Source organism: Notolepis coatsorum (assembly GCF_963971535.1).
Source record: "Notolepis coatsorum genome assembly, chromosome: 15".
Lineage (NCBI taxonomy): Eukaryota > Metazoa > Chordata > Actinopteri > Aulopiformes > Paralepididae > Notolepis > Notolepis coatsorum.
In genome coordinates this window covers 30383921-30399790 of record NC_140179.1, presented here as the reverse complement: position 1 = coordinate 30399790, position 15870 = coordinate 30383921, and the positions used below count along the sequence as shown (strand labels likewise).

The following is a 15870-nucleotide window of genomic DNA, read 5'->3' as shown; positions in this document are numbered from 1 at the left end:
TGTAGGAAAGATTGTGAACTTGAGATCCCTCACAGTAATATGAGTGGTTATCAGCTCACAGTAATGAGTGGTTATCAGCTCACAGTAATATGAGTGGTTATCAGCTCACAGTCATTTGAGTGGTTATCAGCTCAGTAATATGAGTGGTTATCAGCTCACAGTAATATGAGTGGTTATCAGCTCACAGTAATTTGAGTGGTTATCAGCTCACAGTAATGAGTGGTTATCAGCAGTAATATGAGTGGTTATCAGGCTACAGCTCAGTAATATGAGTGGTTATCAGCTCACAGTAATATGAGTGGTTATCAGCAGTAATATGAGTGGTTATCAGGCTACAGCTCAGTAATATGAGTGGTTATCAGCTCACAGTAATATGAGTGGTTATCAGGCTACAGCTCAGTAATATGAGTGGTTATCAGCTCACAGTAATACAAGTGGTTATCAGCAGTAATATGAGTGGTTATCAGGCTACAGCTCAGTAATATGAGTGGTTATCAGCTCACAGTAATACGAGTGGTTATCAGCAGTAATATGAGTGGTTATCAGTAGGGATGTCCCGATCACATTTTTTTGCACCCGATCCGATCCCGATGATGTGATTTTGAGTATCTACCGATACCGATCTTTCCCGATCCGATCAACAAGAAAGAAAATATATAATAATAAAAAAAAACATTTAAAAATAATTCTCCCATCCCAATTTCTCACATTACATTCACCCTGAATGTTGACGTTATCCAGGTGAAAAGTTAACATCATTCAAGCGAGGCATTGCAACCGGAGTAATCTAAAAACTCTGCCTCCAACGTGCTGCTTCATGAGAGCAATGGCGCCCCCGATCTTCTGAAAATCACGTGATCGGGAGTGATCGGCTCCCGATCACGTGATCGGATCGGGACATCCCTAGTTATCAGGCTACAGCTCAGTAATATGAGTGGTTATCAGCTCACAGTAATGAGTGGTTATCAGCTCACAGTAATATGAGTGGTTATCAGCTCACAGTAATGAGTGATTATCAGCTCACAGTAATGAGTGGTTATCAGCTCAGTAATATGAGTGGTTATCAGCTCACAGTAATATGAGTGGTTATCAGCAGTAATATGAGTGGTTATCAGCTCAGTAATATGAGTGGTTATCAGCTCACAGTAATGAGTGGTTATCAGCTCACAGTAATGAGTGGTTATCAGCTCAGTAATATGAGTGGTTATCAGCTCACAGTAATGAGTGGTTATCAGCTCACAGTAATGAGTGGTTATCAGCTCACAGTAATATGAGTGGTTATCAGATCACAGTAATATGAGTGGTTATCAGCTCACAGTAATATGAGTGGTTATCAGCTCACAGTAATATGAGTGGTTATCAGCTCACAGTAATATGAGTGGTTATCGGCTCACACTAATATGAGTGGTTATCAGCTCACAGTAATATGAGTGGTTATCAGCTCAGTAATATGAGTGGTTATCAGCTCAGAGTAATATGAGTGGTTATCAGCTCACAGTAATATGAGTGGTTATCAGCTCACAGTAATATGAGTGGTTATCAGCTCACAGTAATATGAGTGGTTATCAGCTCACAGTAATATGAGTGGTTATCAGCTCACAGTAATGAGTGGTTATCAGCTCACAGTAATATGAGTGGTTATCAGCTCACAGTAATATGAGTGGTTATCAGCTCACAGTAATATGAGTGGTTATCAGCTCAGTAATATGAGTGGTTATCAGCTCACAGTAATGAGTGGTTATCAGCTCACAGTAATGAGTGGTTATCAGCTCACAGTAATGAGTGGTTATCAGCTCACAGTAATGAGTGGTTATCAGCTCACAGTAATGAGTGGTTATCAGCTCACAGTAATATGAGTGGTTATCAGCTCACAGTAATATGAGTGGTTATCAGCTCACAGTAATATGAGTGGTTATCAGCTCACAGTAATATGAGTGGTTATCAGCTCACAGTAATATGAGTGGTTATCAGCTCACAGTAATATGAGTGGTTATCAGCTCACAGTAATATGAGTGGTTATCAGCTCACAGTAATATGAGTGGTTATCGGCTCACACTAATATGAGTGGTTATCAGCTCACAGTAATATGAGTGGTTATCAGCTCAGTAATATGAGTGGTTATCAGCTCACAGTAATATGAGTGGTTATCAGCTCACAGTAATATGAGTGGTTATCGGCTCACACTAATATGAGTGGTTATCAGCTCACAGTAATATGAGTGGTTATCAGCTCAGTAATATGAGTGGTTATCAGCTCAGAGTTATCAGCTCACAGTAATATGAGTGGTTATCAGCTCACAGTAATATGAGTGGTTATCAGCTCACAGTAATATGAGTGGTTATCAGCTCACAGTAATATGAGTGGTTATCAGCTCAGTAATATGAGTGGTTATCAGCTCAGTAATATGAGTGGTTATCAGCTCAGTAATATGAGTGGTTATCAGCTCAGTAATATGAGTGGTTATCAGCTCACAGTAATATGAGTGGTTATCAGCTCACAGTAATATGAGTCGATTGCGAAAGCCATTTATACACCTGCATATAACTGTATGATGGCATGTACAATATTCATGACATACCACTGGTTCTTGTGTATTATTGCTTTTATACAGCAAGTTGCACCGTTGGGGAAAATATAGGATGAATACAGACAATTCTAGGGTATTTTATATCGATTTCAGTGAATTTGGCATATAATTTATTTTCCTAAATATGTCTTGTTGTAATGGAATATCAAATGGAGTAGGCTATAAACAAGCTTGGCAACGCAAACGAATGATAGGGATGCACCGAAATTTCGGCCACCGAAAGTTTTTGGCCGAAAATGACCAAAAATGGCCTTTCGGCTTTTGGCCGAAAGAGTTTTTTCACCGAAAATATATCACCGAAACAGAAACAACCTGTAACCTAACGCGTGTTGTTGTGATGATGTCATCAAAACGTGGCTTCAGTCATTACATGCGCGCTGTTTCTATGTGTCGCGCTGTTTCTATGTAAACTCAGCACGTAACGCGTCCAATAAATGCGTCTTTAACATGCTTTATATCCTTATTTACTATATGCCCGTCGCGGTTAACTTAAGAGGGGGGGGATTGTGTTTCTCACATTGACGCTGTCTGTCGTTGATAATATAATCTGAAGAGCATTATTATTATTATCATTCTCGAGAATACACGTTCCGCGTCTACTGTGCCAAAGTCAAGAGAGCACATTCATCTGCGGACTAGAAAGGTGCGCTCAGTAGAGCACAGATGCACCTGACTTGGAATGAATGTACTGTATGCATTCAGAAGTGCTGAATAAATGTTTTATGGACCCATAATAGTGATTATTTATTATTTAAGTTAAGTTTAGCCATAATCATATATTTTTCCATAATCAGGTAGCTGAACAACATTGGTAAAAAAAAAAATCTATTCTATGAATCATTTTCGGCATTCGGTTTTCGGCCAACTGTTTCCTATTTTCGGTATCTGTTTCGGCCAAGAATTTCCCTTCGGTGCATCCCTATGTATTAGTAGTGATGCACCGATGTGAAAATTGTGGCCGAGATAACCGATATTAATATTGCTGTTCTGGCCGATACCGATATTTACCGATGTCGATATCTCTGTATAGAAAACACTTTTTTATGATAATCAAATAAAGAGCTATTTTCCAAAACACTTTTTTTTTTTTTTTTTTTTTACTTTTGTAACTTTTATTTTTAATTTTTTTAATATCTGCCCTATCTTGATATCGGACCAATACCGATGTGTACAAAAAAAAACTGCCATATCGGCCGTTATTATATCGGCGGCCGATATATCGTGCATCACTATGTATTAGTCTAATTTAACGTACCCGTTAATTTTAACGAGTGGATTAGGATAGCTATAGAGGACGGGCCTACATCTAACTGTATTCATAAAAACTGCATTATTAGACATGCACAGAAAGATGAGCTGGACGTGCTGGAAAAAAGCTGCAATTAATCCTTCAACACCACCAAGTCGACGGAACTGTCCGAGGTGCTGATTACTTTTTCCGACTTGCTTGCATTAGACTCCTCTATATATTATCTATCCACTCGTTTATAGTTAACGGGCACGTTGAATCAAACGTAACGTTGTCCGTGGAGTAGGTCATGTTGACAGTTTCCGTTTGATGAATGGCAGTTGAAACTTTCTACAGCATTCTAAAGCCAGTTTATTATATTCATGGTGATTTAAGCAGGCTGCTTTTGTATATAAGAATTTGTTCTTGCCTGGATAAATAAAGGTTAAATAAAAATAAATAAATAAAATGAATATACTCACGGTTTAGAACGCTATATATATCCTCATCTGTCTGTACACATACCTTCATAATCCTTTTTACATATTTGTAGATTCTATATTATCTGTACATATCCCTTACCTACTCTTACTAGTTACTCTGCTGGCCAGTATGACTTACTAGTACCATAGTATCTTTATACCTGTATCAGTGTTAATATTACAACTCTAGCACTACACTCAGTAGTACTCATTTATATATTTTATACCCAGTTTAATCACCTGTACATTGTATATTGTTTCAAGTTTTGTTTTATTTGTCTTGTATAAAGTACATGTACATTACAGTGAAATGCTTGGTTCTGTATGAGCCCCCTGAGAATGTGCTTCATACAGTAAAAAATACACTATACAAAATATACAATATTCAACAAACTAAAGTACAAAATGCAAACAATGAAGTACAAAAATGCAAACTTAAAAAAAAAGCTAAATGAGGTATGGATGTAGTGCAAATCTTTTAGTAATAAATAGATAAAATATGGTGTTAAAAATGTCTAAAGTGCATGTTGCTGTTGCACCTTACTGTTATTTGCACTCTGGCTGGACGCCAAACTTCTTTTGGTTGTACTGTACTTGTGCTGTATGATGATGACGCAACATTTGAATAATCAATGGACGTGTATTTCTGTGTAGAAGAGAATGGAGACGAGGAGTCTGAGGAACCCCCCAAACCTGAGGTCCGAGAGATCAAGGAGAAGGACGCCTTCTATTCCAAGAAGTAGGTCTGGCCTCCTCCGTTTGTGTCGAATAATTATTGCATTTAATTAAATGATTCCTGGTAATGAGTTGGGTTCTAATGCACCAGTTTGCAGCCGGGACTTAATTTATCCTGGATTCTGTGGATATAGCCCGAGCGAGACCTGGCACCTCTTTATTCTGTTCTCTCATTTGCGTGTCTCTCCCCTGTGGCAGTGAGAATGACGAGGCTATATCAATAGAATCTTGTAAAGACCGTCTTTTAATTTTTCTGACCCTGTGGAACACCATGCAGATTCTACCTTCTTATGGTGGAATAGGACTGGTGCCCTCCTGTCCAGATACTGGCTAGTGCCTGCTGATCAGTAAGCGGTCTCCCAACATCGGTGTACTCGGAATGCTAGGATTTTCAGCGTTTGGTTGTGTAGACATTGATAAAATACAAAAAAGTTAAATAATTGAAATTTTTTTAATAATAATTGCATTAGTGACGGTCACAATAACTAATCACAGACATAGATAACAAGATCGGTTTTTTTTTTATCCACTTTTTCTCCCATTTTCTATATTTTCTCCCATCCCAATTTCGTATCATCCAATTCAACCCTCCCCTGTCACGGACGCTGTTTCTTGCCTCCCACAAGCCGGCTGCAATGTGGACTAAGTCATACATAGCACAAGTCCCCTCCGGTACTTGAGGTAACAGCAGTCGCATCTTTTCACCTGCGCAGCTCAATCTCTCAGTGGCGAGGAGTAACGCGTGGGAGGCTCACGCTGCCCCCGACACTTCCTGATTCTACTGCGCAGGTGCACCAACCGACCTGTAGGAGTCGCTGTCCACAACGCCCGATCCCCACCCATCAGTTTCCCACCCCCTAATACGGCCAATGTGTATTAGTACGGACGACCAGCTAAACTGAAAGCAAATGTGGAGCGCTGGGCTCGAACTGACGAGCCCAGCGTCTCCAGCATTTCGTGGCGAGTGCCTTGCCCACTACGCCACGTAGCCGCCCAGATAACAAGATAGTTAAAGGAACATACCAGTGACCAGTGTAATTTTGTGACTTTCTCATCATTACACAGATTGTCTGTCTTTAGGTGTATAAGGTAGGGATGGGCATCGATTTTTGAATAGTCGTTAAATGATAAATAAAACTAAATAAATAAAAACATAATAGTTTATGTGAATATCGTTTTGTCTGAAAAATATATTTTCCCTTGTTTTTACCGGCACCTACACTGTGTAGTGTAGTGTATTGAGATGGGACCCTATATTAACTGTTAGACTGCTGAGCCGCATGCTGGGTACAGCTCGCTAGCTAGCCAGCTGGGTTTGTCATGTTTTCATTTAATTATTCACACATTTTAAGCAACTTTCAGAAGGGATGCTTTTGTTCCCGGAAATACGCTCGCCTGGTCCACTAGCATTATCTGGTATCAATGACTGTTGGATTGTCTCACGTTCACTAAGTAAATACAAAGCCATACGTTAACACATCCTGCGCCAAGAACGAGTTACGCCGTTTTTGCCCGCCATGCGTTGAACGCCAAGAACGACTTACGCCGTTTTTGGGATCAATATTTAATTTTTTCGCCATGGCATTCATAATTCATCCAGCCAGCCATCCACTCCAGCGGGACCCTGTATGAGATTGCAACGCCTCAATCCCGCCGCCTGGTGGATGGTCGGGCGAGTTACACTCTCGCCAAAACCGGAAGTGCCGATCGGTGCGTCGAGGAAATCCCTCCGGCAGTGATATCTTGTTACGTGGCTCCAGACAAACACTATAGTGCATTTGGATCGCTTTCTAAACTTACTAATCGATATGATTTCTGCGTTTATTGCGCCATACAAACCGGAAATGGATGTAGGAGATCGGCGTAAAATAATTGGGATCTTTTTCCTCCAGTCTCATCGGCGCACGGTAAGAGGACAGTAACGTTATTTTCAGCCCAATTGTTTATTCATTTCACTGCAAACCATCTGATCAATATATCAACCCATACTAAATAAAGCCGTTACTGACGATCAAGGAATTATAAACGACCCCCCCCCTTTCCTTCACGCATGATGAAGCATAATGTGTACCGATCATATACATTTGAATTTTTTAATATAGCGTGTCTATAGGAAAGAAACGCCAATCGATAATCTTTCATATGCGTCAGGGCCTTAACTTTCGTTTTTGGAATTACTGCTATACTGTCTAAAAACATACTTATATTCTAGATGGTATTAACACAACAATGTATGAATGAAAAAAATATAACGTTCCCACATCCTGAACGATAGATAATCGATGTTGAATGGGCCATAGTAATGTCAATATAGCAATACAAATTTTAAAGTTATAGCCCTGCAAAGAAGGTAAACATCTCCATAGGCTTTCAACGGTGGCAGACTGGGTATATTGATGGATATATATAACCCATGGCGCCCAATGTGTTAACGTAGAAGCACATTTTTTTTATTAGTATTCTAATAGTTCCCAGTGACTGTCGAATAATAATTGAGTTTTGCCCATAGTATAAGGTGTTTATGGTAGATCTCAGCCTATTTGAGTCATTAGGCATAGGTAATTCATCCTTATGAAAACCAACATTACTGTATTACACTTTCAAATCTGTGCGTCAACCGGGAGTAATAATAAGTGCACCCAACTTTTCTCACCCCTTTCAACATCAATGGCAGTGTGAACAGGGTTTAGAAAACACACCAGAACTGGGTATGCATCAGTTAGTGTAGGTAGTACTTCCTGTTAGAACTGGGTATGTATCAGTTAGTGCAGGTAGTACTTCCTGTTAGAACTGGGTATGTATCAGTTAGTGCAGGTAGTACTTCCTGTTAGAACTGGGTATGTATCAGTTAGTGCAGGTAGTACTTCCTGTTAGAACTGGGTATGTATCAGTTAGTGCAGGTAGTACTTCCTGTTAGAACTGGGTATGTATCAGTTAGTGCAGGTAGTACTTCCTGTTAGAACTGGGTATGTATCAGTTAGTGCAGGTAGTACTTCCTGTTAGAACTGGGTATGTATCAGTTAGTGCAGGTAGTACTTCCTGTTAGAACTGGGTATGTATCAGTTAGTGCAGGTAGTACTTCCTGTTAGAACTGGGTATGTATCAGTTAGTGTATGTAGTACTTCCTGTTAGAACTGGGTATGTATCAGTTTAGTTAGTGTAGTTAGTAGGGGTGGGACGATACATCGATCCAGATCGATACATCGATGTAATTATCAACAATCGAATCGGATCGATGCGATGTAATAAGATCGATTCATATCGATACTCTTATTTTGAAAATCCTGTGGCGAGTCTCATATCCGCCCAAGAACAACAGCAGTAGCTCCGTGTGTGTAGATGTTACAGCATAGCATTCTCCCTTTCTGTGTGTGTGTGTGCGCGCGTCTTTGGAAAGACCAGATGAGGTCAGAGGAGTTTGATGTTTAAATGTTATTTAAACATAAACAATATAATACATAATAAATGTAGGCCTATACATGATCATGCAACATCAACAAATTGTTGTAGGAACGGTTTGGGAGAGGGAGGTTGTGAGTTTTGAGTTCCAAAAAATGTAGCTTAAAGTTTAAAGCTCAATATATAAAAACGTGGCACTTTACAGTGAACAGGAGGTCTATTTGTATTAAAAACAATAGATTGATTTTCCTTTAAATGTCTGGAAGAGCTCAAAAATACAAATGTCAAATGATATTTTCATTACCTTTTTTTTTGTTGATCTAAATGTTACTGATTGTGTTAAATGGGCATATGATATCATCTCATATCGATCGCAGGCACCTGAATCTAATCGTATCGTATTGTATCGTGAGAGACTTTGTGATATCGGCAAATATCGTATCGTTGTCCAAAGAATCGATATCGTATCGTATCATGATGAAACTGGTGATTCCCACCCCTAGTAGTTAGTACTTCCTGTTAGAACTGGGTATGTATCAGTTAGTGTAGGTAGTACTTCCTGTTAGAACTGGCTGGGTATGCATTGGACATAATTCAGACATGATAACAAACTAGTCTTGAATACGAATCTTGAAATGGGACTTGCTGCCTCTCGTGTACATTTACATTTAGTCATTTAGCTGATGCTTTTATCCAGACAAGTTCTGTACGACAAGTCATCAGGAAGGGTACAACTATCAGCTGAGTAACGATGTTCATCAAAGTGTTGCGTGCTACAGTGTAGGTTAGTTTATTAGGACAAGTGCATGACAGTAAGGTTAGTTAGGGTTAGATTGAGACTGGCCTCTGATAGCACATGGTCTTAAGAAGGTTTGGAAATGTGAAACATACGGTACATTTGAACCATTTCCAGAGTGACTGAAGCCCTTCCTACATTCTCTCCTGTGTGAATGTTATTCTATCTTTAAACATCATATTTTCAGTAACATAATGAAACAATTGTAAAAGGCATATTTTACGTCTACACGGCTTACGTATGTGTAGTTGACATATTGTATTGCCCACATAATGATTGTACCTATAAAATAATCTTTATTGTTGAAGCATGTAGAATTTCACATATCTCGGAAAAACATGTTGGCCTCTCCCACATAATGACTTGTAGCCCTATGGAAGCAAAAATGATGCCAAAAAGTGTTTGCATTGTTGTGTGCAGCCGCTAGCAGTCTGTCACTATTCTAAACACTTCCATTCCCACCCCCCTCGTCAGATGGCCCCCAGCTCCTCCAAACTTACGTTAGACACTAATTCCCACTCTGAACTTGGGAGAGAGTAAAGTTTACAATGTAGTAGTCAATTAGGGACTGTTTTAAATGTGCTATAAGTGGTATTTTCTTTGTTAAAATAAGTGGTCTATGTGTTAAAATAATAGCTCTACATTCTGACAGCCATCACTGATATAGAGTGTTTGGTCAGTAACATGGGTCTCCCAGTCCCTCCGCTCTGCAGTAAACAGCCATCACTGATATAGTGTTTAGTCAGTAACATGGGTCTCCCAGTCCCTCCGCTCTGCAGTAAACAGCCATCACTGATATAGTGTCTGGTCAGTAACATGGGTCTCCCAGTCCCTCCGCTCTGCAGTAAACGGCCATCACTGATATAGTGTTTGGTCAGTAACATGGGTCACTCAGTCCCTCCACTCTGCAGTAAACAGCCATCACTGATGAGTGTTTGGTCAGTAACATGGGTCTCCCAGTCCCTCCGCTCTGCAGTAAGCGAAAAATAGATTTTCTGGTATCTTGTTCACTCTTTATCCAATCAGGAGAGGGAACTCTCCTGAGTGTGACAAAATAAGGTTAATAAGAGGTAGGGATGCACCGAATGGGAAATTCTTGGCCAAAACCGATACCGAAAATAGGAAACGGTTGGCCGAAAACCGAATGCCGAAAGGCCGAAAATTATTAATATAAATATATATATAATGTATTTCTTTTTCTTTTTTAGCTACCTGATTATGGCAAAAGACATGATTATGGCAAAACGTAACTTAAATAATATTAATAATCACTATTATGGGCCTATAAAACATTTATTCAGCACTTTTGAATGCATACATTAATTCCAGACTGACTGCTGAAAGATTGTACAATTTAAACATTTTCTCTTTGCATACAACAAAATGTGCATTAAAGTCAAATGCATTTTCTTTTCTCTGTAGGATAACTACAACAAAGTGCATTCAGAACAAAGCCAAGGTGCTTTAAAACTGCATAAAGATCTGCATAAAGACACACACACACACACACACACACACACGAGAGGTGTTGATGTACCGGTACTTGATGTTTGTTTGTTGTGTTGCATATTTGAAATAAACTTCAATCAAATCAAACCCCCCCTCTTAAAAACAAAAACCTGTTTAACCTAGCCATCTATAAAACATCATGCTAAAACTGTGAAACAAATGTCCTACTCTCCTAAAGAAAGAAATACATAGCAAACATGACTCAGTTATGCAATAGTGTTGCTGCTTTTTATTTTGTTAAAATCTTTTAGCTAATAAGACTAAAAGACTACAATATGACTACAACGATTTGATAACGGCTTCTTGTCCTCACGTTTCCATTTCCGGTTTAACGTAAAATTTTCAACAACAGATTGCTGCTAATTAAACACTTCATGGAAACGGAGTAACGCTAACGTTATGTCGAGTTCATAGTTACGTGTAGTGTAGTATGAACTCGACATAACGTTAACGTTACTCCGTTTCAAGTGTTGCTGCCACCGTTGCGTCGCAGATGGATGGTACACTGTTAGCTCCGTAGCTAATCCGCTCCTAGAGACTACCGATAGCAGTACCGTTAACGTCGGAGCTTATCAATACTCAGTTTTTTTCTAATTTAGTTTAGAACCGGGTTTCGGGGGGCATCCCTACTCCCAAGAGGAGTTAGTTATCACAGGCTGTAGAATGCAGGAAGAGCTGCCAAGCTGCTCACGTTACACGTTGCGCATGCTATGTCTGTAGTCACGTTTTGATTACGTCATCACTAGGGCTGTCTTAAATACTTCGAAGCTTTGTTCGATGGCACAAATATTTTTTTTTTACTTCGATTTGTGTGTGTGTGCGCGCATGGGGCCATTGGGTGGGGCCGGGGGACAAATACACTGGAGGAAAGTAACCCAGCTCAGCACTGCCCAAATTATATCATCACTATTGCCTGTTTGAAGGATATCATCCTCAAACACATATACACCTACATGCCTTGTAGAATTCCACACATAAGAAAGAAAGATACTGGGATGAATAAACAAAATAGGAAATAAAATGTAGAAATGCATGCAATACATAAATAAATATAAATCTCCATATATGAAATAGAACATTTAGATAAGGTGCTACTGAGATGTTTTGGTGAGTTCTTTGTTTTTTTGTGGAAGTAGCCCTTCTTAAAAATGCATGAACATTCACTGATAATTGGTCTGTAGTGGAGTCTACAAGGTCTACATTGCCGGACCATGTAGAATCCGGACCTTGTAGACTGACATAAATCTGTGCATAGTTTAGTCTACACAGGCCATATTTCAAATAATCAAAATCTTACTTCATTCATTTATCTTAAACATTCTTGATTTGGGGGATTGGTAGTTCCCATGAAATCTGAAGTTGTTCAAATGACAACAGCGATCCACCTTGAATTAAATCACACAGCCGAGTGAAACCTTGTTGGCTGCGTCACAGTCACGAAAGGGGCTACTTAATTCATTAATCCAATCCACTTTATTTATAGAGCACATTTAAAAACAACAAAGTTTACCAAAGTGCTGTACAAGTCCCACAACATAAGATTAAAAAAAAAAGTAATTTTAAATTTTTCGAAGCTTCGAATTAAAATCGAAGCTCGGCCCCGAAGCTTCGATTGCCAAAAAAAGCTTCGAAGGTCAGCCCTAGTCATCACAACAACACGTTATTTGACATTCTGTGATATATTTTCGGTGCTAAAACCCTTTCGGCCGAAAGAGCCTTTTTAACCATTTTCGGCCGATAATTTTTCGTGGCCGAATTTTCGGTGCATCCCTAATAAGAGGTTCCTGGTTTGATTCCCACTCTTCCCGGGCAGTGTGTTGAAGTGTCCTTGAGCAAGACACTTGTGACTTAACCCCTAATTGCTCATGAGCAGGTTGGCACCTTGCATGGTTGCCTCTGCCGTCGGTGTGTGAATGTTTGAGTGAATCGGTCAAATGTGAGGAATAAATTGTAAAGTGCTTTGGATAAAAGCGCTATATAAATGCAGCCATTTACCAGTTTAAGATAATATGTGCTTGGAACAAGTAAAATAATCTGCCAGCAAATTTGGCTTGGCAAGGTTTTTTGAAATAAGTCCAATATCTAGGGTTCTCTCTCTTGATTTGGATAAAGTGGGAACAGGATACCAGTACATTTATTTTGTGTTTACTGAGGGAGGGACTGGGAGACCCATGTTACTCAACAAACAGTCTATATCAGTGATGGCTGTTAAAATGTAGAGCTACCTAACAATTATTTTAACCAGGCAGAAAATACCACTTAAAGCACCTTTTTAGTATGACTGCTCCCAGTAATGATGTCACTGTCCTCCTGATCCTTCTCACAATGCAAAGCATGGAATATGGGCTAAAAAAGAGTCATCATTGATTTGCCATTGAGTGAGGATTATGTGCTCTTGGATACCAAACAAATCTCCCAAACAAAAGATCAGCCATAATTTAAAACATAGATTAGGCGATATTAACATTAATATTGGTGCCGATGGTGGCATTCAAGCACTAAGTCGTGCGCCCCCTGGTGGCACTGAAAGTGTTAAGCACCCCCCACAGCCCAAATGGAATGATAAACAAAACAAAAACAAAAAGTAGCATATATATATTTTCTTTTTAATAATTTTTTTTTTAACACTTTGGGTGCCAGGAAACGCTTAAACACATCATTCCCGGCCATGCTCAAGTTGCCGAAGACGCTTTACAGCGTCTTTAATATCAATATTTCAAAAATCTGGGATCGGATTCATAATGTCCCCTCCGCTGGCCTGAGATCCACCAGGAGGACCCACTGAGCTCTCTGGCGGTTCAGGAGCGCCATCTGGTGGCCGATCGGCGCAATCGCTTAACAGGAAGTGCCATAGAGGTTGTGCTGGACGGCCGTATTACTTCCGGGCACTCGCTATAGGTCCCGGCATTCTAGCTCGTCACAATACACAGCGATCGATTGCCAATAACTCGATAAACAACATGATTTGGACGTATATACCATTATACAAGCTGGAGATGGACCGGGTAAATCTACATCCCATAATGATAAAATGTCTACTCTACGATGATCGCCCAACGGGGCGCGGAGACTGGGGTGAGTTTTAGCGTGTAAAGTTACCGTCTTCGATACTAACTGCTATTATCAACATTTGACCCACATTAGATGATTGGTATAACGCTGCCCACGGAATTATAAACGCCCCCTAGCCCATCCGGTCAACATCAGATGACGTGTAGTAACTTCTAGAAGTACGTCTAGTTGGAATTTTTTATATCGCGCTGATTGCCATAAAACTGTATTGCATCATCAATATAATGTATTTGGGGCTATAGATCACGTTCTGGAGAAAGCTGCAGAAAGAGATGAAAACATACTTATACATTAGACCATACTTTACTATGAATATGTGAATGAAAAAGTTTAACGTTGCTACACAATGAACAATACATATAGGACTTTGAATGGGCCCTAATAATGGCAATGTAGCAATAGAATTAAAAAAGTTATAGCCCTGCAAAGAAGGGGACTTTCTCTATAGACAAATAGAGCCGGCAACCTACGGTTGATAATGAATTTAACCCATGGCAGCCAAAGTGTTAATGGTCACTCTATTTCATAGCAGCGGCGGTCCTGATTCAGCGGCGGCGCAGCACCGCTGTTGAATGCATATAAGGGAAACACTGCTCAAGTTCAACACTGTTTGACGAACATTGTTACTTAGCTGCCAGAGTTGTACCCTTCCTGCTGACCTGTCATACAGAACTTGTAAGTCATTTTAGATAAAAACGTTCAGCTAAATGACTAAATTTAAATGAATGACACTTAAATTTCCTTTCCCCCCTCTTCTCACACACAGGCTGTTGCATGGGTTTATTAATTTGTTTATTTTTATGGATCCCCATTAGTCTACACACCCATGGGTGAAAGACTATTCTTCCTGGGGTCCGAACACATAACTTACAACATTACAGTACATTACATTACATTAATAATAACAACAATAAAACACAAACACTTTAGCCTAAGTAGTACATTCTCAATATCTTTAAAATCTCATAAAAAAACACACACACAAAGACTCTAGCCACAAATACAATACTTACTAAACTAAACTAACAATACTAACTAAATAAATCAGTAACTAAACTGTATTTCATTATTCATAACAGCATTTTTTAACTTTTTCTTAAAAGTACATTTGTTGCTGATCATTAACTTCACAGGTATACAATTCCAGTTTGCAGCAGCTCTATACATTGTGGTTCTCTTAAGTGCATTTGTTCTTGATAGAGGTAGAGTAAAATGAAGACCCACAGCGTGTCTGGTGACACAGCCATGTCTAGTATTGGGTGCTACTGCAGTAAATGTATTCATTGCGCAGACGGGATTCTTCGGTAGCACGTGTACAGCCCTGCACTGACTGTGTCGTCCCTCTCCAGGTGCAAGCTCTTCTACAAGAAGGACTCTGGGTTCAAGGAGAAGGGCGTGGGCACGCTGCACCTGAAGCAGACCCCCGAGGGAAAGACGCAGATGATCCTCCGCGCCGACACCAACCTGGGTACGCTCTTAAACCAAATCCAGAGAGCAATTATGACGTGTGGTGGTGATGAACCTAGCTTAACTCAAGGGGATGGGTGTGAGTAATCCATCACTCGAGTGTTCGCCTGTTTCAACTGAACTCCAGTGGTTCTTGAGGGTGCTCAATCTTAAAAAAATAAAAATAAAATAAAAAAATATATATACATTAATTTATATATATAATTGGTTACCAATTAAAGGGCCTGGGGTAACGCAGAATATGAGCTGATTTAGTAAACGAGCTAAAACTCCTGTTCAGACCACTATGGTCCTTTTTAACAATAATAATTACCGGTAACTGGTTTTCGAGAAGCATTTTTTATTTATTTTTTATAAATAGTTTTTAACACTACTGTGAGAATATTCTTGTTTATAGTCAATTCTGGGAAAGGTTATTTTGTGAATCTGTGTGTGTGTGTGTGTGTGTGTGTGGAGAGGTGAGAGAGGGAGAGAGAGGTGATCATTAACTGGGATGTCCTTGGGCTGCTGTATACGTGAGGGTATTACAAAATACCTGTCCCCCTAGTGGCCATTGAGCGCAACTGCACACCCGTTTTGCAGTCTCATGGTCTCA

The 15870-nt window shown here is 39.6% G+C and overlaps 1 protein-coding gene across 1 annotated transcript in view; it reads left to right on the top strand.

Annotated features, from left to right (window-relative positions):
* Positions 1–15870, top strand: part of nup50 (nucleoporin 50) — a 56795-nt gene that overhangs the window by 37683 nt on the left and 3242 nt on the right. Inside the window, exons 6-7 of the mRNA XM_084330235.1 lie at positions 4952–5036; positions 15158–15276. Of these exons, the coding sequence (XP_084186361.1) occupies positions 4952–5036; positions 15158–15276 (204 nt within the window). The remainder of the gene's footprint in view (positions 1–4951; positions 5037–15157; positions 15277–15870) is intronic.